This window comes from Cnephaeus nilssonii (assembly GCF_951640355.1).
Source record: "Cnephaeus nilssonii genome assembly, chromosome: 5".
Lineage (NCBI taxonomy): Eukaryota > Metazoa > Chordata > Mammalia > Chiroptera > Vespertilionidae > Cnephaeus > Cnephaeus nilssonii.
Window position 1 is genome coordinate 20,344,521 of NC_137076.1, and position 23,326 is coordinate 20,367,846.

The following is a 23,326-nucleotide window of genomic DNA, read 5'->3' on the forward strand; positions in this document are numbered from 1 at the left end:
CCAGGAGGCAACCAGGGGCTAAAGACAGAGACAAGAAAGACAAAAGGGCGTGGGCAATCACTGAAGTCATGAGAGGGACTCAAAGAAATGGGGAGAGAGGTGGGGACAGAAGAATGACCTGGGGCCCAGCCGTGTGGCTCAGTGGTTGAGCGTCGACTTCTGACCAGGAAGTCATGGTTTGATTCCCGGTCAGAGCACGTGCATGGGATGTGGGTTCCATTCCCAGTGGGGGGCGTGCAGGAGGCAGCCGATCAATGATTCTCTCTCATCATTGATGTTTCTGTCTCTCTCTCTCTCTTTCTGAAATCAATCAATCAATAGCTCTATTTTCTTAAAGAATGATCTGGGAACACTGAGACCTAAGGATTGGTTGGGGGAAATTAGCTCAGAAAAGAGTGACACCAAGCAACAGCTCGCTTCCTGATGTGCATAGAAGCCAGTACTGTGGCACCGGCAAGGCTCAAATCTGTCTCCCTGATGCAGGGTTTGGAGCAAGATGTAAGGGGTTTCAGCGTCAGATCTCCAGACCCTTCACCTCTCAAAAGGTTCCAGCATTCGGGTTCTGGCCATGTTCTGGTTCTGTGGGCAGAGCAGTTGAGGGTTCATAAGTTACTCGTGAGTTCTGTATCCACGGTGTTTTGTTGTTGTTAATCCTTACCCGAGGGTATTTTTTTCCATTGATTTTTAGAGTGGAAGGAGGGGAGGGGGAGGAAAGAGAGAGAGAGAAACATTGATGTGAGAAACACATTGATTGGCTGCCTCCGGCATGTGCTCTGGCTGGGGCTGGGATTGGAACCTGGAATCGAACTGGTGACCCTCGGGCCGATGCTCTAACCCAGGGGTCCTCAAACTTTTTAAACAGGGGACCAGTTCACTGTCCCTCAGACCGTTGGAGGGCCGGACTATAGTTTAAAAAAAAACTATGAACAAATTCCTATGCACACTGCACATACCTTATTTTGAAGTAAAAAAAACAAAACGGCAAAAACACCCGCATGTGGCCCGCGGGCTGTAGTTTGAGGACGCCTGCTCTAACCACTTAGCAACACAAGCTAGGACTACCCAAGCGAGGTTTAAACTTTAGTTCTGGGGTCTTGTTAGAAATAGGATAGAGCCATGCCCTGGCCGGTTTGGCTCAGTGGATAGAGCATCGGCCTTTGGACTCAAGGGTCCCAGGTTCGATCCTGGTCAAGGGCATGTACCTTGGCTGTGGGCACGTCCCCAGTGGGGGGTGTGCAGGAGGCAGCTGATCGATGTTTCTCTCTCATCGATGTTTCTAACTCTCTATCCCTCTCCCTTCCTCTCTGTAAAAAATCGATAAAATATATTTAAAAAAAAAAGAAAAAAGAAATAGGATAGGGCCAGTTCTGTGGTTACAAGAGGAAAAGGGGCAGCTGGAGAAATAGGAAGAGATGGGTTATGGGGTACTTGGGATCCCAAGGAAAAAGGGATTTGGAGGGTTTGGGTTCCTGGAAGCAGAGCCTGAGATGGGCACTCAGATATATGTGCCCTGTGGAAGGGTGCTCTCAGGAGAGAGGGGTGAGGGAAGCAGGATGGGGTAGGGGAGAAACTGAGGCAGGAGGGAGCCCAGGCCACTGTCTGCCTTCAGCCTGATTCCTGGGAGTGCTCCGGAGCATGAATAGCACCTCAGTGCCAGTCCCGCCTTGAGACAGGAGGGGCAGCTTTTGTATCTCTCACATCAGCCAGTCTCTGGCTGATGCTCCCCTAAGGGGTGTCACTTCCCAAGGGAGAGGGTTCCCACCTTGCCGAGTGAGGCCAGTTCTCCCGAGAAGGGGGGCTCCCGCTGTTAGAAGCCAGAGCTCATAGCAGTCCGGAGACGGATGCAGCAACCTGGTAAGGGAGATCTGGGCCTGTGCCGACAGCAGCCATAAGAGATGTTGCCATGAGAACAGTGCCCATTGGAGCCATGGTCTGCGGGACTCTGGTGGCCTCAGCAAAACTGGTTTGGGGAGTGTGGTGGGGTTGGATGCCAGATGGGGGCAGGTGGGCCATGGTGACATGGTGAGTGGACACAGCTCTTCGGAGCCTGGCGCGGGGGTGGGAGATGGGGCTTGGTGCCAGCCTGGCAGTCGGTGCCCCGCTAAGCCGGCCGATCCCCCCTCTGTGTCCCCACAGCTCAGTGGTGATGCTGGAGATTGACAACCGACTGTGCCTGCAGTTGCCCGAGAATGACCACTGCTTCCCCGACGCCCAGAGTGCGGCCGACTACCTGGGAGCGCTGTCCGCGGTGGAGCGCCTGGACTTCCCGTACCCCCTGTGGGCTGCGCGGGGTGAGCCCGGCCGGTGGGCGACCGGGGTGGACCGGGGCTCCCCTGGTGGGGTCCAGGCCGTGGCTGAAGTCCTGCGTTTCCTGCCTGCAGGAGAGCCGCTGGAGCCGCCGGAGCCAGGTGTGCCGCTGCTGCCGCTGCTGGCTGCCAGTGCGGTCTTCCTGCTGGTCATCCTTGTCCTGGTGGTCATGGTGGCCCGGCGCAAGCGTGAGCACAGCACCCTCTGGTTCCCCGAGGGCTTTGCGCTGCACAAGGACGTGGCCGCTGGCCACAAGGGCCGGAGGGAGCCTGTGGGCCAAGATGCGCTGGGCATGAAGTGAGGACCCTGCCCGTTCCCTGTCCCTGGCTGCAGGGGCCTTGTGAGCCCTTGAGTCCACCTTGACCTGACTCTGACCCCAACTGGACCCTAACTTCAGACGGCAGCCTGGACCCCAGTACTTACCCCTTGACCACTGACTGACTCATGATCCCTTGGGGATCACCCCTGATTCGTGACCCCTGATTCCATTTCCTATGTCCCAGTTGCTCTAACTCAAATTCTATCCTGACCCCACTCGGACTCGACCCCAACCCTTGCCTCTCAGATCTCATGTTAATACTCAGCATTCATTCCCACATGCTTGCTGGCTCCATGACCCCTATTGGGTACCCCAACCCCTTCCTGACCCCTGAGCCTTTCTGTTGTGACCCCCATGATCACCTCTGGCTCTAATCCACCCTGACCTTTGACTTCCTCTCTGATCCCCTTTCCATCCCAACTCAATGTCCATTCCCCACCACCTTCAATCCTGGCCTTGATCCTAGACTCCACCTCCAACTCCCTGATCTGTCCCTCAAGACCCAAACCCCTCCCTGGCCTAACTCCCGAATTTACCCCTCCCCTGTGACCTCCTGACTCCCTGACCCCTCTCCACAACCTCCTTATCTTGGCTATGTCTCTTACCTGTTATGAGGTTAACTCTATTCTGTTACGACATCATCCTCTCTAACCCCGGATGTATACCCATGACCAACACCACCTGGTTGCTCCTGACCCCATTCCTTCCTGTCTCCTTCCACAGTTCCACCTTTAGACCCTGGCTGTCACTCATCATAACTTCTGACTGCATTCCCTGTGACCTTGACCCCATTCTGCACTCCCTCATTGGACCCTGTATCTCAACCCTGCTCCCTGTGCCTACTGACCTATCCCAACTCCAGACCCTGACCTCACTTCTGGGACCTCTGCTGTGACCCCACCCCAAATCTTCTTCCAGGTCACATGTCTCAATTGTTCCCTCTACCCTTCCCCCTATCCACTGTCTCCACAGGAGTATGGCCAAGGGGGAGAGTCTGATGGGGGAGGTGGCAACAGACTGGATGGACACAGAGTGCCCAGAGGCCAAGCGACTGAAGGTTGTACCCCCTCTTCTGAACCCTGCTTCAGGGTCTTGGGTGGGGCCCCGAAGGTCAGGGGGAGAACTCAGAGGACGTCACCTGGATCCTTAAGCTCAGGTCTAGCTTGATCAGGCTCTGTGTTTGGTGCCCAAAGGCTCTTCAGTGAGCTGGCAGACTGGTTAAGAATATTCTGTCCTGTTCACTCACTTTTGGACCATGGGTCTGACATTTATCAAGCTCCTGCGAGGGGCCCAGCTGCTATGCTCATGAAGGTGCATCGATACATTTGTGTGTGACTATTTGGTCCCTATACCTCATGATCATATTCATGTCCCCAGATTAATACTGGTCCTTGAAGGATTCCCTTGCCCCCACATTTCTTTTCCAATGATTTTTAGTTTCCAGAGTACAAGTTTTGCATTTTTTCCCCCTGGGAAATATAATTCTAAATGTTTTATTCTTCTTGATGCTGTTGCCAGTAGAATTGTCAACTTAATCTTGTTTTCGGTGTGTTTGTGTCTCGTGTATGGACAGGTGTGTGCTGACCGTTACGATGCTGTGTCTCTTCCTCGATCACCCACCTTGGGTTCCAAGCCCTTCCCCCTTCCAATTTGGATTAAAATTCCAGTTTTTCCTCTAACGAGTTCTCTGACCTCCTATATGTCAATTTCCTGTTCCCTGATCTAGAAAACAGGAAATTGAGGGGGCGGGGGCTGTGTGTGCATCTCCATGAGAGAAACCCAGACTGTCCCTCTGTCTCTCCAAACCCCTGGTGAGAACCTGGGTCCTTGTGCCTCCAGGTAGAGGAGCCTGGCGTGGGGGCTGAGGATGCTGTGGATTGCCGCCAGTGGACTCAACACCACCTGGTTGCTGCTGACATCCGAGTGGCACCAGCCATGGCCTTGACACCACCTCAGGGCGATGCGGATGCTGATGGCATGGATGTCAACGTGCGTGGCCCAGGTCCGTGATGGCACCTCCCGCTGCCCGCTCCTGCTTGTGAGAGTTTGTGTCTGGGTCTGTGTTCTGGGGAGAGCTAGGTATGTCAGGGTGTTCGTCTATGGCAGGGGTCCTCAAACTTTTTAAACAGGGGACCAGTTCACTGTCCCTCAGACCGTTGGAGGGCCGGACTATAGTTTAAAAAAAACTATGAACAAATTCCTATGCACACTGCACATATCTTATTTTGAAGTAAAAAAACAAAACGGCAAAAACACCCGCATGTGGCCCGCGGGCCGTAGTTTGAGGACGCCTGGCCCATGGGGCTGGTTGTTAATCAGGACTCTTGGTTGTAAGTGATAATAGCCCAGGTTTAAGTAAAACAAGGGATTTCCTGGTTCTTGTAACCGGAAGCATCAGATGCATTTGGATCCAGGACTCACCACCCCTTGGCTCCAGCCCAGGAAGGCTTTTTTCCTGGGGACGCTATGGCCACAGGCAGGACCAGCCTTATAAAACCTTTTTTCCCCTCTACACCAGAAAAAGTCCCAGAATAAGTTCTGATTGGACAGACCAGGGTCACATGCCCATCCCTGAACTAGTCAGTGTGGTCTGGGGCCTGGAATATGCAGACTGACCAAGCCTGGGCCATATGCCTGTCCCTTGGGGAGGGGGTTTGGCTCTAACCAGAGCTTGAGGATGGAGAATGGGGTGCAAGTGTCTTCCTAAGGAAACCAGGCCAAATGCTCACAAAGTGCTGCTGACCGTGTTATCTGGATCCAGTTGGATTCATCTTTGCCATATTTCAGGGGATTCTCCCCCTAGCGCTGTTTTGCACTAAAAGGCCCGCGTCTTTTGAAGTCCCTAAGGGATTTTATGTCCCTGGGGGCGGGCTGCTCATAACTGGCGGGTGTGGGCATTTGACAGGCACAGCTCCTTTGCCTCGAACTGGATTGTAACTCTAGGTATAACTCAGCCTTCAGCCTTCCCCTTTGGGATCAGGCTGAAGTAACCCACTGGGAATCTGTCTGAGGGGCTTGTTGTTTGTCTTCCTCCCTCCCTTGTCCTTTATCCTTTTCTGCCTCAGAGCCCCTGCTGGGGCAAATCCCATGCCCATGAATCTTCATCCTGGGTTGGCTTCTGGGGCCCCTGACACAGATGTGTGCGTGTGTGTGTGTGTGTGTGTGTGCATGCAGATGTACTTCCGTTTGTCCCACTTCCTCCTAATACAGTGCCCTCAGCAGGATTCCCTGGAAAAGCCCCTGTATCCACCTTCCCGTAATATGTTCCTGTTCCCTGCAGATGGCTTCACCCCGCTAATGCTGGCCTCCTTCTGCGGGGGGGCCTTGGAGCCCATGCCAGCTGAGGAGGACGAGGCAGAAGACACGTCCGCCAGCATCATCTCAGACCTGATTTGCCAGGGCGCCCAGCTTGGGGCGCGGACTGACCGCACGGGCGAGACGGCCTTGCACCTGGCCGCCCGTTATGCCCGGGCTGATGCAGCCAAGCGGCTGCTGGATGCTGGAGCAGATACCAATGCCCAAGACCACTCAGGGCGCACCCCCCTGCACACGGCTGTCACTGCCGATGCCCAGGGCGTCTTCCAGGTGAGATGGGCCTGCCTCTTTGGACATCAGAGCTGGGACAGGCATCGAACTGATCTGGGTTGGAGCCCCCGTTCTGCCTTTCAGATTTTATTTTTTTTTGGTAAAATGGGGATATATGGGAGTACAGTTTCTGGCAAGTAGCTGCTCCCTGAATCTCATTGATTCCAGGAGATGTGGGGATTGGGTCCTCAGAGGGCTTAGAAGTGCTCCTGGTCCCCCTGTTTCTGCCATGACTCCCCCTGCCGCACCCTCCCTCCCCTAGATTCTCATCCGGAACCGCTCCACGGACCTGGATGCCCGCATGGCAGATGGGTCGACCGCATTGATCCTGGCGGCCCGCCTGGCGGTGGAGGGCATGGTGGAAGAGCTCATTGCCAGCCACGCTGATGTCAATGCTGTGGACGAACTTGGTAGGCTGGTGGGTGGTGGGGGCTGAGAGGATGTCACAGGGGCCCTGACTGTCTTGTTTGTGTGAACTCTCACCCCCTGTGAACACTGCGACCCGATCATGGAGGTTCCTGTACACATAACAGGGCTGCAGCAGGGACTTACACTGTCGTGCATTTTCTTAAGGCGTCCGCTAGCTCATCGACACATCAGCGACTTAGGAAAAGGTGCCCTCCCCAGGACACTTCATTTCCCCCTGCTTTGTTAGAAGAAGTCCCTGCTGCCATCTGCTAGGCAGCTGTTATAATAAATTTGCTAACCGACCCATTTATATGCGGTGGCCTCTCCCTCCCCGGTGGCTTGCTAGCAGAGTCCCTGGAGGTGGCTTCTTGCACAGAGTTGTGGAGATTCACAACCTGCCCTTGTGTTCCGAGGACCTCACACAGAGGCACACACACTCAGATGCTCACAAACATCCTTTGGAGTAGGTGTTCTCCACTTTTGGAGCAGGCGTTCGTAACCTACCAATGACATTTGGGTTTGGAGCATCTTTGGTGGCGGGGGCCATCCTTGCGTTGCAGGGTGTTCAGCAGCACCCCTGGCCTTGAACTATGAGATGCGAGTAGCCCACCTCCCAGTTGTGGCAACCAAAAATATCTCCCAACGTTGCCCAATGCCACTGGGGGGAAATCACCCCTGGTTGAGAAATATGGCCTTAGAGGAGCACTATCCAATAGAACTTTCTGTGTTGAGGGGCTGTTTTCCACAGTGGCTGCCCCATTTTTCACTCCCACCAACAGTGTATGAAGGTTCCAATATCTCCACATCCTTGCCAACACTTTTTATTATCTGTTTTTTAGTTTATAGTGGGTGTGAATTGGTATCTCATTGTGGTTTATGATTTTCATTTTCCTGGTGGCTCATGATTTTGAGCACCTTTTTATATGCTTGTTGGCCATTTGTATGTGTCTTCTTTTGCAAAATGTCCATGCAGATGTTTTGCCCATTTTTAATTGGGTTATTTGTCTTTCTATATTTTTAAAATCTATTTTTATTGATTTCAGAGAGGAGGGGAGAGGGAGAGAGAAATACAAAAATCAATGATAAGAGCGAATCATTGATAGACTGCCTCCTGCACACCCCACATTGGGGATTGAGCCCACAACCTGGGCATATGCCTTGTCCGGGAATTGAACCGTGACCTCCTGGTTCATAGGTCAATGCTCAACCACTGAGCCAAGCTGGCCAGGCTGTCTTTCTATTATTGAGTTACAAAGGTTATGTATTCTAGGTATGTTTCTTATCAGATATATTTCTCCCAATTTGTAGGGGGAGAGAGAGAGAGAGAAACCTTGATTTGTTGTTCCACTTACTTATGCATTCATTGGTTGATTCTTGTATGTATCCTAACTGGGAATAGAACCTGCAACCTTGGCATATCAGGATGGCACGGTAAACAACTGAGTGAGGACTTCACTTTCTTTATGTTGTCCTTCAAAGCACAAACGTTTTAATTCTGATAATGTCTAGTTTATGTATTTTTGTTGTATTATTGCTTCTGTTTTTGGTGTCATATCCAAGAATCTTTGTCTAATGCAAGATCATAAAGATTTACTCCTATATTTTCTTCTAAATATTTTATAGTTTCAGCTTTTACATTTAGGTCTTTGAGTTATTATTATTTTTTAATATGGTGTGAGGTAGGGGGTCCAACTTAATTTTTTTGCATGTGGAGATCTAGTTGTCCCAGCACCATTTGTTGAGAAAGCTGTTCTTTCCCCATTGAATGGTTTTGACACCTATCTTATTTAATTTTAGTTAATTTAAATGTAAAGAGGCACATGGGACTGGTGGCAACTGCATCAGATAGCACACCTCTTCGAATAAACAAGTGAGGGCTGCATAGTTCCCTCTGTATACGGAGAGTCACATGTACAGGAGCCCCAGGCCATGGAAGACACATGTACAGTGTCTCCCTTGGACAGAGAGTCATTCTACAGATCTGCACACATACACAGAGCCATCCACAGGGGCTCAGATACGCATGGCAGGTCCGCTCCTGCTCACCAGGCGGTATTCTGGGCATTTCCTGCTTCTCTGCCTTGGAGGGCCAGGACAGGAGCCTGATTCTGACCTTGACCTCTCTCCACTCCCCCCAGGGAAATCAGCCTTGCACTGGGCTGCAGCTGTCAACAACGTGGAGGCCACCTTGGCCCTGCTCAAAAATGGAGCCAACAAGGACATGCAAGATAGCAAGGTGAGCCCCAGCCCTTGGCTCACCAGGGGGTCATCCCTAGCACAGACCTCCCCCTACCAGGTAGCAGAGAGTGGGGTGGGGTAGGCAAGTGGGAGCGTTCACCCAGCCTGCAGCCAGCTTTCAGGGGTGGGCATTGGGCTCAAGAGGCTCCAACAGTAGATCAGAGGAGGAAGTGTGTGGCAGTTGCTATGTGACCTTGGGAAAGTTGCTTAACTCCTCTGGACCTCAGTGTTCTCATCTGTGAAATGGAGAAGCAACAGTGCCTATCTCATTGCCTCTTCCAAGGATTCAGTTAGCTCAATAAAAGGTGACTTTTTGATCGTTGTTTAAAAAGCCTTGGAAGGTGGTGTTACTCTACTCAGATAAGCAGAGTGAGGCTCAGAGGGATGCAGGATGGATTCTGTCCTTATTTAAAATTTCCATATTTTATTTATTATGGAATTTTTGCATTAACTTAAATTTTTTTTAAAAAAACATTGCATTAAAATATTTATTTTGATGACTGAGAGTTTTGGTGCCCCTTTAAAATTTGTGCCTAAGGCAAGTGCCTTACTTTTCTCACCCTATTCCTGGCACTGCGGCCTGGCACTTAGTAGGTGTGCCACGAATGTGGTTTAAATAAAAGAACTTGCCTCGGCTTCCCCATCAGAGCGGGGAGTTGAACCCAGGTCTTCTCAGGCTGGAGAGCATGAACTCTTAGCTCTCAGGTTCCATCAGAGGACGGAGGCCCTGGTGTTGCTGGCCAGGAGTTCGTCCTGGCCCTTGTGACCCTGACACCTTGCTGGCTCTCGGCTCCCCCCAGGAGGAGACACCGCTGTTCCTGGCTGCCCGGGAGGGCAGCTATGAGGCTGCCAAGCTCCTGCTGGATCACTTTGCCAACCGGGAGATCACTGACCATCTGGACAGGCTGCCCCGTGACGTGGCCCAGGAGAGGCTGCACCAGGACATCGTGCGCTTGCTAGACCAGCCCAGTGGGCCGCGCAGTCCCCCGGGCTCCCATGGCCTGGGGCCCCTGCTCTGCCCGCCCGGGGCCTTCCTCCCTGGCCTCAAGGCGGCACAGTCAGGGGGCAAGAAGAGCCGAAGGCCACCAGGGAAAGCAGGGCTGGGACCACAGGGCACCCGGGGCCGGGGCAAGAAGCTGACACTGGCCTGCCCGGGTCCTCTGGCTGAGAGCTCAGTCACACTGTCGCCTGTAGACTCTCTGGACTCCCCACGGCCCTTTGGTGGGCCCCCTGCGTCCCCTGGAGGTTTCCCCCTCGAGGGGCCCTACATGAGTGCCACCACCACGGCGGTGTCCCTGGCCCAGCTTGGTGGTGCGGGCAGGGCAGGTCTAGGGCGCCAGCCCCCCGGGGGCTGTGTACTCAGCCTGGGCTTGCTGAAACCTGTGGCCGTTCCCCTCGACTGGGCCCGGCTGCCCCCACCTGCCCCACCAGGTCCCTCGTTCCTGCTGCCACTGGCACCGGGACCCCAGCTGCTGAACCCTGGGACCCCCATGTCTCCTCAGGAGCGGCCCCCACCATATCTGGCTGTTCCGGGACATGGTGAGGAGTATCCAGTACCTGGGGCCCATGGCAGCCCCCCCAAGGCTCGCTTCCTCCGGGTCCCGAGTGAGCATCCCTACCTGACCCCGTCCCCTGAGTCCCCTGAGCACTGGGCCAGCCCCTCGCCTCCCGCACTCTCGGACTGGTCCGATTCCACACCCAGCCCGGCCACTGCCACTGCCACTCGGGCCACGGCCACAGCTGCTGGGGCACTTCCGGCCCAGCCACTCTCCCTGTCTGTCCCTGGCCCCCTAGTTCAGGCCCAGACCCAGCTGGGGCCCCAGCCTGAAGTCACTCCCAAGAGGCAGGTGTTGGCTTGAGGTGCTCCTCAGTTCTTGGAGTGTGGGCAACTGAAGAGACGCCCTATCTTGATTCTGTTCTCTCTCCCATTTTCCTCTAATCCTTTTCATTCTCCTTTCTCTTTTCCAATCCCCCTGCAGTGTGACTGACATAGTTTGCCAGCCCAGGGCTTCAATCTTCCCTTATTTGTAAGGGGTTCAGGCTGACCCCCACCCATGGGTCTTGTGATGAGTCTGGGACCTCCTCCTGTCCTCCCCTCTTCCTGCTCCCCAACTCACCCTTCCTTCCTTTCTTGCCTCCTCTGGCCTCTTTCACTCCTCACACTCTGACACGAGTGGATTTTTTATTTTTTATTTTTTACATTTTGTATAGAAACAAAATTCATTTAAACAAACTTATTATTATTATTATTATTTTTTACAAAATATATATATGGAGCTGCTCCCTGCCCCCTGCAAACCCCCCAGTGCCCCCATGGGGCTGAGTCTGTGGGCCCATTTGGCCAAGCTGGATACTTGTGTACCGAGTACACAGGCATGACTGGGATCCTGTGTACCGAGTACATGACCCTGGTGTGTACCAAGTAGTCACCCTTGGGCGCACCCTCTGGGGCCAGGGGTTGGCAAGATGTGGGAGCTTCCTTCCCACCCCACGTCCCTCACTTCACTGCATTCCAGATGGAACTTGTTCTGTAGCTTTGCTGGGGGAAGGGCCCTTCTGCCTCAGAGAGCCCCTCCCCCCCCCATAGTCTCCCCTCCCTAGAGCCTGGGCCACCTCCCTTTGGGAACTTGGGGGTGGGTGGTGGGAACATGAGGATTAGGGGAGATACGTGCATTTCACTTTGTCTCCCTGTACATATGGGACTGCAAGATGGGAAGGAGCTGCCTGAGTGGCACCTCTCCTGGTACTCCCCTGGCCCAGTCCCCTGGCAGAAGATAAGTATTTTTAGGCTATTTTTGTAATATGGCTTCTGATCACAATTTCTGTGTAGCTAAGTTCCCAGGCCTTGCATTGTACAGCCCCCACTCCCCTCACCACCTAATAAAGGAATAGTTAACACTCAGTATCATTCATCTGTGTCTAGATAAGGTGGGGAGTGATAGTGGTGGATCTTCTGTCTCTCCAAGGCTAACGAGCTGCCATCTTAGGTTAAACCCATTTAGCTTGCCTATCCACTTGTGTTTCTTCTTCTTTTGGCAGATGACTCCACTGATTGGATCAGGGGTGGTCACCTGACCTATGATGATTCAATCAGATTTGCTTGGAAACATTGTTTAATGGAAGTGCTAGGAAAGCTGTCAGTTGGTAGAGCTTTTAAGGTCACCAGAAGATTAAGAAATATGGGTGGCCAGTTTGGAGTGGTAGGTACTTCTGCAAACAGCATAAGAATGGAGCTAGTATGCAGGGAGAATCAGAGAAAAGTGCTCCAATGGTTCTAGAGTTGGAAGGAGTATCTTAGTTTCACAAGTATCAATTCCAGTTAATTGAGTATTCATTCCATTGACATCACAGTTATTGTTTCATTGCCTTCTAAGTGCCTGATGCTAGTTTTGCATGAAAGTCACCTCTACTTCATGTTTCCTTGGGGTATGGAGACAATGTTGCACCTATGTAATAAATACTCCTTTACATATACCAGCTTGGGTGGGTTTCTTTGTCTTGCAACCAATTGTACTCCAAGAGAAGGTTGTGTTCACATAGGGGGTCCTCCGGGAAAAGAGGATGGGTTAATGTTCATTGATTCCCCTGTCACTTGGAGTGCTCTTGGTTGCATGTGACACGAAAATTAACCCAGCTGGTTTAAACAAACAAACAAACAAAATTATTAGCTCATGTAACTAATAAGGACCAGCTTCAGGACCATCTAGTCACAGAAATGAGGGCTGAATTTCTCTTCACCTCTACAGATTTTTCTCTAGGCATCAGTGTCATCCTCAGGCTCCACATGGTACCCAATCCAATTTATCTTCCCACTCTCACAGCTATAGCCTTCCTTCTGTGTTAGCAAAATAAGTGCAAAGATCATTAACCATAGGGCACTTTCCAGGGACCTGAGAAGCTTCTAGACTTGGAGTTGATTTTGTATTGACTCCGATTGGATCATGTGCCCATCCTCTTACTGACAGTTTCTCAATGCTGGCATTATTAATTCCTGGGGCCAGGTCATTCTTTACCAAAGGGGGCTCTCCTGTGCGTTGTAGGTTGTTTAATGGCATCCCTGGCCCCGACCCACTAGATGCCCCTTTTCCATTGTGACAACCAAAAATGTCTCCAGGTCTTGCCAGTTGTCCCCTGGTGATGGTGGTTGGGGGTTTGCTTTTCAGCACTGCTGCTCTACTCAGTCATTATGGTAATGGGATATGGGATGTGCTGATTTTTTAAAGCGATCAGTCTGTGCTCTGGAACTGGGGATGGGGTAAATTGAGGGGCAATCAGGTTTGCAGAAGCAGGAATTTTGTGGAAGCAACTAATAAATACTCCATGCTGTTTCCCAGAGGTTTCCAGTGGGAATGCATCCCAGCTGCCACAGGGGTAAGTTGCCTGATGACATACGCTCTATTAGCTTCTTTTCCTGTCTCTTCTCATTATTCCACTTCCTTGCTTGTATTTTCTAGGGTCACCTCCAAAGTAAACTTACTTCTACTCAAATCTTTGTCTCAGGGTCACTTCTGGGGGTGACCCCAAATACAACAGGGGTTGTTGGTATAGGGCAGGAGTTTGCAAAATTATGAGACTCCTGTCCAGTCATGAAATTTAATTCATGAAGTTAAATTTCTCAGCCAGAACTCCTGTGCTCATTGCAGCACTATTCACATTAGCCAAAATATGGAAACAACCTAATGTCAGTCAATGGCCGAATGGCTAACGATGTGTGTATATCTTCTTTATGCTAGAGCTGTGTCTTTCAGCAGGGCTAGGAGTTTGCCAGGAGGCTAAGAGGAGGGGAAAAGAAATAGCATAGGGAGGGGCAAAATGGTGTGATACAGCATGGAAATCTCAGAGGAAGGGTCAGCGATTTGGAATGGCTGGGTCTACACTGAGTGGCCAGATTATTATGATCTCTGAACACATAATAATCTGGCCACTCAGAGTGTGTGTGTGTGTGTGTGTGTGTGTGTGTGTGTGTGTGTGTGTGTGTGTGTATTAGAGGCCCGGTAAATGAATTCATGCCTGGGTGGGGTCCGGCCAGCCTGGCCAGGGAGAGGGGACATGGGCGGTTGGCCAGCCTGCCTGCTGGTCGAACTCCTGGTCGAGGGGACAATTTGCACATTAGCCTTTTATTATATAGGATATACACTGAGTGGCCAGATTATTATGCGTTCAGAGATCATAATAATCTGGCCACTCAGTGTATGCCTCACTTTCTTACTTGTTAATTTAATAAACGGATGTGTGACCGTTTGCATGGAGCAATGGATGGATTTGGAACTGGAGAAGGTACCAGGGGCCAGATCAGAAGGGTCTTAAATGTGAAGGTGGGGAATTTTAAACTTTACTCTGAGGGCATTGGGGAGCATTGGAAGGTCCCTGAGTAGAGCGGGAACACAGCCAGGGCTCCTGTTCTGGTGGCCGGTGCAGAGGGCAGACGAGAGGAAGGTGATGTTGCCAACTTTTACAACAGGTGGGAATGTTGTAGCCTGACCTCGGGCGGGGCTGAGGGGATGGGAACTTGGGGAGGAAGAGTGGAGAGGATTTGGCGACGAATTCTGAAGAGAACGGGGAGAGGGATCGAGGGGCTGTGGCCACTCTAAGCAGTTGAGCCTGGGGAACGTTTGTATAACAACATCAAGTGATCACTTCTTCCTTCCCTCCTCTAGGGCAGGGCTGGAGGTGCCTTTTCCTCGGGGTAGCAGCTTTGCCCTGCAGGGTGGGCACTGACAGGCCCTGGGGAGCACTGATGGGGTGGAGGGAGCATTTGTGACCGCCGTCCACAACAAGAAGTCATAATTAGTCCTTTCCCATGTTTTGCCGGGAGAGCCTGGGGGCCGGAGAAGTGGACCCTGGGGTCTCCAGTTTCCAGGAGGGAAAAAAAACCCATAGGGTCTCTCCAGCCTGAGCCCTGGGGGGCTTGTTAGTGGCTGGGGGCCCCTGAGACAGCAGCTCTAGGGATCCCCTGTATAACAGGACCCAGGTCCTCAGTCTCTCCCCTCTTAGGCTACGAGCAGTGAGGGATGCAGGCAGGAAACTCCCTTGGCCATGGTGAGTACGAATTCGGGGCCTTTGCCGGGCTGGAGAAGCCACCCAAGCCCACCCCCAGCTCATGTGTGGTCTGAGCACATGGGGTACCAAACGCACACACGCATGCCCTGCAAGCAGCAGGCACACACATGCACGCATATATCCAGGAGCTTCATAGGCGTGAATGCACACATACTCATTGAGTTTCTCAGCAGCGAGGGCTTAAAGGTGGTGGGGAAGGGGCTCCTGCTTCCAGGGTGGTTTCCTGGTGAGAAGAAAGAGGAAGAGGAAAGACTCCAGACCGTGTGCGTTCCTCATCCCTTACCCTCGCCGTGGCAGTGCCATGGGCCTGCCCCTGAGCTCAGTACCCACGGCCTCCCGCTAACTCTCCCACCAAGCCAGCAGCTGGCCCGGGGATCTCGCCATAGGTGGGATTTTCATAGGTCCCAGGTATGCAAATAAGGAACTTCCTAATCCTGTAACCTGACTTCCTTTTGGCCACTCACCTGTCACAATCTGGACACTTGGAGGCAAACTCAAAGTCTCCGGTTCTCAGGTGTTGCAGGGTTCCATTTCAGCCCCATTCCGGAAGTCCCCCTTCTTCCTTCTCTCTGCGGTGTGTGCAGGGGGCTGGCACACCTGCCACCTACCTCTGTGGCCAGGGTGGTCCGGGGCCTGGCTGTCCGTATGAGTCCACCAGGTGAGGTGTGTGTCTGCCTCTGGCATTCCCAGAGCTGAACAGAGTCTCCTCTGACCTCTGGCTGGATGGCCTCCACCCCACCCTCCTGTAGCAGCTCTGCCAGCTCCCACACACTGCTTTCTCTCACCCACATCTTGTCAGAAGATCCAGTGGGCTCCACCTGCACAATCTCTCCATAAATGGCCATCTCTCACCACCTCCCTGGTCCAGCCCTCATCCTTCCCACTCATGTTCCCCAAACTGTTCTCCCACAGTGGCCAGAGGGCACCCGGGAACACTCGAGTTAGGTCACGTCCCTCCTCTGCCCAGAGTCCTCCTGGCTCCCACATCACTAGGTGTAGAAGCTGAAGTCCTCACTGTGACCCACAAGACCCTATGAAACATGCTCTCATCACCTCCCACCCCCACCTCCCTCCCTCTCACTTCCTCCTTCTGCATCTCTCTTCCTCCTTGCTGCTCCTGTTCCAGGCACAGTCCAGCCCCAGGGCCTTTGCACTGGCTGCGGCCTCTACCTAGGACACCTCCTTCCCCTAGTATCCTCTTGACTCATTTGCTCATTTCTTTTAATCTTTATTGTTGAAAGTATTACATAGGTCCTACTTTCCCTCCCATTAACCTCTTCCAGCCCGCTCCCATCCTCCCTCCTCCTCTCGCCAGACCCTCACCCCCCTGTATTGTCTGTCCAAGGGACATGCATGGATGCATACAAGTTCATTTCTTTCAAGTGTGAATTCAGGGCCTTTGCTTGGCTGGAGAAGTCACCTTGGCCCATCCCCAGCCCTACGGGTGAGATCTGAAAAGGAGGGAGGGGAAACAAGAAATCCTGAGTGACTGAACATTGAGCCTCCACAAGCCCTTTCCTGACCATCTTATGTAAAATCGCCACCGTCCTCAGACCCCTCGATGACCCTTTAAGTACACTGCTTCTCTTCCTCGGCAGCGCTCATGGTCCAAAATGCTGTCTCACTGATTCGGTTATCACGTCCCTTATTTATTGCCCGGTTCACGTCTCTAGAACTTTCTGCTCCTCCAGAGCTGGGATCTCTGCCTGTTCAGTTTCCTGCTGTGTCCTCAGTGCCCAGAGCAGCCCCCAGCACAGAACAGGTGCTCAATGCGTGAGCGTAGAATGACTCGCCGTCCTCTAAAGCGCAGCCTCCAGCGACACACTCCTGGCTTTGAATCCTGGCACCGCCGTGGAGAGAAGGAGAGATTATCCCACATGGGCCCCGCTTCCTCAGCAGTGCAAAGCCGAGAATGACCATCCAGTGTCTCCTAGCAAGGAGTCTGAGACCAAAGGGTTTGTTAGCATTGTTCAGGGCATCTTACGAGCTATTATCTGAGAGCTCACAGATCAGTCTCCACTTTCATAGACGGGGCTCCCGGGGCCCAAACCAGCTGCCCAAGGTCACACTGCCCTAGGAAGTGCAGGCACCAACTTTCAAACGTAGGCCTGTCTGATTCCAGAGCCCAGTTCGGTTGTCCTTGCAGGTACCAGAAGGGCTGTTTTGAGCACAGAGTTTCTGCTCCACGTCATGGGATTTTTGTCAGGGAGCGACTTCCTTGTCCTTGGAGGCATGCGAGTAGAGGGTGGATAATTGTGGTAGAAGAGACTCCTACACTGAGTGCGTCGTTAAGATGCCTGAGAAGGCCTGACCTATTCCCGTAGGCCATTCCCAGGTCATTAGGAAGGTATGTTTCTCAATGTGAGGAGTTAGAACATACTTCACTTAACTGTTCGTTAACTTTAAATATTCAGTCATATGGTGTATGAGCCTTCATTTGAATTCCACAAATATTGGGGTGGGGGTAAGATGGGCCTGGGTGTTCATCTTTTTTTCTTTTTAAAATGAAAGTATAATTGACGTGTTAGTTTCGGGTGTGCAACATAATGATTTGTTATGCATGTATATTGCAACATGAGCACCTCGATAAGTCTAGTTAACATCCATCACCACACATAGTTACAAAATTTTTACTTGTGATGAGAACATTTCAGATCTACTCTCTTAGCAACTTTAAAACATACAATACGGCATCATTAACTATAGTCACCATGCTGTGCATTACCTCCCCAATGCTTATTTAGAACTAGAAGTTTTCATTTTCTTCTTAATGATTTGTAAGAGCTAAACATTTTTTTTTTTTTTTGGATCACAACTTTTTCTAGTTTGTGGTTTGCCTGTACATTTGTTTCAATTTAACAATGTTTAATGATATTCAGAAATTACATTTTTTGAGAGTCATATCCAAATACTCCTTTCTCTGTGAAGAGTTCTAGGCAGTTGAGTTTCTATCATGCTCTCTCTATAAGGGCTTTGATGTTCTCCCTGGTATTGTTTAATTTACATTAAAGGGCCCCTTTCAGATACGTGCTCTGGGCATCTTTGCCCAGCGTGCCGTTTCTTAGACCTGGATTTCCTAAGTGGAGTCTGAGATTCTTGGTTTTAGACTTTCATTTGGCTTTAGTTTCTGAGCATTTCAAGTCAGGCTTTCCTTTTTTTCATAGCATGAATCCTTCAGAGGACCTCATTGGAGTTTTCCTAAGCTGAATATTCTTTTAGTTCTACTTGTGCTAGATTAGGAGCTGGCAAACTACAGCCTGAGGGCCAAATCCAGTCCCCTGCCTGTTTTGTAAATAAAGTTTTATTGAAACACAGCCATGCCCTGGCCGCTGTGGCTCAGTTGATAAGGCGTCATCCCATGCACCAGAAGGCCGCGGGTTCAATTCCTGGTCAGGGCACATACCCGGGTTGTGGGCTTGATCTCTGGTGGCGGCCATGCAGGAGGCAGCTGATCGATGTTACTCCCTCACATCAATGTTTCTCCTTCTCTCTCCTTCTCCTTCTAAAAATCAATAAAATATCTTTAAAAAGAATAAGAAACACAGCCATGACACTTGTTTATATGTGTCTATGGCTGCTTCTACACTAGAATGGCAGAATGGAGCAGTTAAGACAGAGCTCAGATAGCCCACAAAGCCTAAAATAGTCACCATCTCTCTCTTTACAGAACAAGTATGCACTTGGTGCTTGATCAACATGGCTGCCTGCTGCCTGCTAACTGGTTTTTCTTTCTTCATGAAAAACATGGGCATCCCTCCCTCATTACCTATTTGCTTCTGTTAAGTTCTCTGACGGTCCTGACTTGTCTGATCTTCATAACCAGGATATCTCTGGACTTGACCAAACACATGTTTTTGTTGCCTTTCTTGATATAACTTCAGAACTAAAATCTATAATTGATTTTTGCAGAATTAAACTTGCAGCAAACTTCCAAGACATTTAGATGGCCATTGTCAATTTCTCTGGCCCCATTGCTGTGGGTGAGTATTTTCAGGGACACACTTTGTTCTCTTCTTATAAGGATCACTGGTTTTGCAGATCAACCCAAGTGCCACTAGATGGCGGATAAATCAGGACTCTGCTCTCTGTGGACCCCACCTTCTTATCTGAGTTGGTGTTGTTTGAGCATCTCCAGGTTGAACTACTAGTATGTTTATCTCTCAACCAATTAACTCTGAATAAGCAGGGAAAGATTGCATTGGGGCCATTTCCCTTAAAGCAGAGTCCCATGTTCCAACTGAGTGAAAAATACCCTCAAAAACACTCTAATATTGCCCTAACCGGTTTGGCTCAATGGATAGAGCGTCGGCCTGTGGACTGAAGGGTCCCAGGTTCAATTCTGGTCAAGGACATACACCTTGGTTGCGGGCACATCCCCAGTCGGGGGTGTGCAGGAGGCAGCTGATCGATGTCTCTCTTTTATCGGTGTTTCTAACTCTCTATCCCTCTCCCTTCCTCTCTGTAAAAAATCAATAAAATGTATTAAAAACACACACCAAAAAAAGCCCTCTAATATAGATTACTGTATCTTTTTTTCTGAGGTATAGAGTAATCAATGATAACCATTCAGTATTTATACTGATGTCTCATAATTTGAATTAAAATGGCCAATTATTTCAGAGTTATGTTCCATTTAATGAATACAGATGTGTTCATGGGGCACAATGCCTGGGGCCCGCCATACTATTAAGGGGGCCCGTGATGTTGTTTAAATTTCTTTTAAGATCAGAAGAGATAAATGCAGTTTTAGGATTGAAGCGTGCATTCATCTTTACACCAATGCAGTCCTAAAGCATAAAAATTTAAAAAGTAAAAAACATGTAGATAATGACAATGTTACAAGCTTTGCTTTTCTCGCGTATATGAACTGTAGCAGACACAGTAGTAAATGCTTGGCCCACACCCCCTTGGCTTTTATTATTTCCTTGAATTCTCTGTACATGTTGGCAAATTGGAAGTGCTGGGAGATTAATGTCTCCTGGTAGAAACTCTCAAGCAATGGCAAATGAGGAGGTGATGGGTAAACACCCCAGTTTCCTCACTGCCCCGAAGGGTTCCTCAGGTGGGATTAAATTCTAGTCGCCAGTGGTAATTTCCTTGACAACGTGCCTTTGTTATCTCTCTCCCTCCCCCAGTCTCCCGCCAATGATTTGGAGGATGATGGTCCAAATAAACTATGAATCCTTGCCTCAGGATCTGTTTCTAAGGGACTCAGATTAAGGCACTGGTGTTCTTACCACCTCTCCCTAACCCCAATATAAGTATCTATTCCTTATAGATTTTTGTGATTTTTTTCTTTTTTAAAAATTGAAATGTATTTGCCCGGCCGGCGTGGCTCAGTGGTTGAGTTTCGATCTATGAACCAGGAGGTCACAGTTTGATTCCTGGTCCGGGAATATGCCTGGGGTTGCAGGCTGGATCCGATCAATGATTCTCTTTCATCATTGATGTTTCTATCTCTCTCTTCCTCTCCCTTCCTCTCTGAAATAAATAAAAATATATTTAAAAAAATGGAAATGTATTTGACATGTAACATTGTGTAAGTTTAAGGTGTATAACGTGCTAATGTGATACATTCATATGGTGTAATATAATTGCCATTGTAGCAATAACTAGCATCTTTGTCCTGTCACAAAATTATCATTTCTTTTGTGTGGTGGGAATAGTTAAGATCTCTTAGAAAGTTTGATAATTATAATACAATATTGTTGTCTATATTCACTTTTCTGTGCCTTAGATCTCTAGGACTTATTTATCTCCTAGTTGAAAGTTTATATCCTTAAACAATATTTCTCCTCTTCCTCCACCCTCCAGCCCCTGGCAACCACCATTTCACTCTGTTTTTATGAAAGTGTAACTCTTTCAGATTCCACATATGAGTGAGATCAAATGGTATTTGTCCTTTTCTGTCTGACTTATTTCCCTTAGAATAATGCCCTGAAGGTCCACCCATGTTGTTGCAAATGGCAGGATTTCGGTCTTTCTCATGCCTGAATAATATTCCACTGCATATGTCACCACGTCTCCGTTATCCGCTTACCTGTGGACAAGCACTTAGGCTGTTCCCACATCTATGATTTTCTTCTTATTAAAGAGACACTTGCTAGCTGGGTGATATTAGGAAAACAAGTGACATCATTTCTTTTTTCTCCCCATCACCATTTGTCCCCCCTACACCCTCTTCCACCTCCACCACACCTCCCTCCCTCCACCACCCTGTTGTCTGTGTGACACCATTTCCGGGTCTCCCTTTTCCTTTTTGTCAAACAAGGATGCGTCGCCGACCCCCTCCGTAACTTGCTCTATTGCATTTGCTCTGTCCTCTCTTCTCAGACCCCTAAAGAGCAGTGGGAAAATGCCACCTGGCTGGTGACCGAGTTTGTGCTGGTGGGTTTCTCCGACCTCCCACACCTGAGGACCACCCTCTTCGCGCTGTTCTTCCTCATGTACCTGGTCACCCTCAGCGGCAATGTCACCATCATCACCATCATCCACGTGGATCGGACCCTTCACACCCCCATGTACCGCTTCCTGGCGGTGCTGTCCCTCTCGGAGACCTGCTACACGCTGGTCACCATCCCGAATATGCTGGCTCGCCTGCTCACGGAGAGCCAGGCCATCTCCCTGGCTGGCTGCCGGGCGCAGATGTTCTTCTTCCTGGGGCTGGGCTGCAGCCACTGCTTCCTCCTGACCCTGATGGGCTATGACCGCTACGCGGCCATCTGCCACCCGCTGCGGTACCCGCTGCTCATGAGACCCAGCGTCTGCCTCTGCCTGGGGGCCCTGGTTTTCTGCTCGGGGTTCTCGGTGGCCCTGATGGAGACCAGCATGATCTTCTCGTCGCCCTTCTGCAGCAGCGGCCGAGTGGAGCACTTTTTCTGCGACATCGCCCCCGTCTTGAAGCTCAGCTGCGCCGAGAGCGCGGGCAAAGCGCTGGCCATCTTCTTCCTCAGCGTGCTGGTGGTGCTGGTCTCCTTCCTCCTCCTCCTCCTCTCCTACGCCCTCATCGCGGCTGCCATCCTGAGGATCCCCTCCGGCGCGGGCCGGCGCAAGGCCTTCTCCACCTGCGCGGCCCACCTCACCGTGGTGGTGGTGCATTTTGGCTGCGCCTCCATCATCTACCTGCGCCCCGCGTCCGGGGGGGACCCTGCCCGCGACCGCCTGGTGGCCGTCTTCTACACGGTGGTGACGCCGCTGCTCAACCCCGTGGTGTACACGCTGCGCAACCGGGAGGTGCGGGAGGCGCTGAGGAGGGCCCTGGCGCGCGGCTGCGGGGCCTTCGCATGAACACTGGCTCCGCAGTGCGGCTCTGGCGTTTTCGAGGTCGTGTGCCCGGCCTGACGTTCAACGTCTCCGCCTGGAAAACGGGGGCAGCTCCCAGAACCTTGGATGAAATGGTCTGCCCTGGCCGGTTTGGCGCAGTGGATAGAGCTTCGGCCTGCGGACTGAGGGGTCCCGGTTCGGTTCCGGTCAAGGTCACATGCCCGGGGTTGCGGGCTCGATCCCCAGTAGGGGGCGTGCAGGAGGCAGCCAATTAGAGATTCTCTTTCATCATGGATGTTTCTATCTCTCTGTCCCTCTCCCTTCCTCTCTGAAATTTTAAAAAAAATTATATATATATATATATATATATATATATATATATATATATATATACATATTATAAATATATATATATACACACACACACACATATATACATACATATTAACAAACAGTGCCCAAGACCTAGCATGAACTCCGTAAAGGCTGCCTTTTCCTTTCGTCTGGATTACCTCCACTTTGGGGGGAGGCGGGTGGAGGGACTGCAATACGGCCTGCAGTGCAGGTTAGTCACCAGTGGGGGCGCCACTGACCCTGCCCAGCTGTTGCAGGAGTGGAAGGTGGCGATTTAGTCAGCAGCGAGCAGGCGTTTGTACCGGGTCCAGCATCCATTTATCTTGTCTCATTCAGAACCTTTCCCGCTTTGGGGGGGCGGGGGGGGGGGGTCTGTGTCACCAGCCCCAGGCTCCCTGTGTTTTCCCTGCAGGATTGTACACTAACGGCAGCTGTTTGCATGGTTATCCCCGGGCTCGCTTCCCTTTGGAGCCTTCATTTCTTTGGTGCGTGATGGGAGAAAAAGGAAGAAGGGGTATTTAAAAAATGTTATTGCTGTAAAATACACAGAACATAAGGTTTGTTGTATTAACCTTTTTCGTGTACCATTCAGTGGCATCAATTATATTCGCAATTTTGTGCAGCCATCACCATGGTCTATTTCCCAAACTTTTTTCATCTTATTTTTAAAATATATCTTTAGTGATTTCAGAGAGGAAGGAAAAGGGAGAGAGATATAGAAACATCCATTATGAGAGAGAATCATGGATCGGCTGCCTCCTGCAAGTCCCCCACTGGGGATCGAGCCCACAA

The 23,326-nt window shown here is 50.8% G+C and overlaps 2 protein-coding genes across 2 annotated transcripts in view; both read left to right on the top strand.

Moving 5' to 3' along the window:
- Positions 1 to 11,759, top strand: part of NOTCH3 (notch receptor 3) — a 33,142-nt gene extending 21,383 nt beyond the window's left edge. Inside the window, exons 26-33 of the mRNA XM_079770580.1 lie at positions 2,137 to 2,291; positions 2,382 to 2,604; positions 3,599 to 3,683; positions 4,466 to 4,628; positions 5,907 to 6,211; positions 6,474 to 6,621; positions 8,758 to 8,855; positions 9,658 to 11,759. Of these exons, the coding sequence (XP_079626706.1) occupies positions 2,137 to 2,291; positions 2,382 to 2,604; positions 3,599 to 3,683; positions 4,466 to 4,628; positions 5,907 to 6,211; positions 6,474 to 6,621; positions 8,758 to 8,855; positions 9,658 to 10,716 (2,236 nt within the window). The 3' untranslated portion in view covers positions 10,717 to 11,759. The remainder of the gene's footprint in view (positions 1 to 2,136; positions 2,292 to 2,381; positions 2,605 to 3,598; positions 3,684 to 4,465; positions 4,629 to 5,906; positions 6,212 to 6,473; positions 6,622 to 8,757; positions 8,856 to 9,657) is intronic.
- An 8,156-nt stretch (positions 11,760 to 19,915) lies between these two features.
- Positions 19,916 to 22,204, top strand: LOC307100374 (olfactory receptor 10T2-like; the record flags this gene model as incomplete). The annotated part of the gene is made up of 2 exons (XM_079772748.1): positions 19,916 to 19,930; positions 21,251 to 22,204. 2 exons carry the CDS (start codon positions 19,916 to 19,918, stop codon positions 22,202 to 22,204), a joined length of 969 nt encoding a protein of 322 aa, XP_079628874.1.
- Positions 22,205 to 23,326: the final 1,122 nt, after the last annotated feature.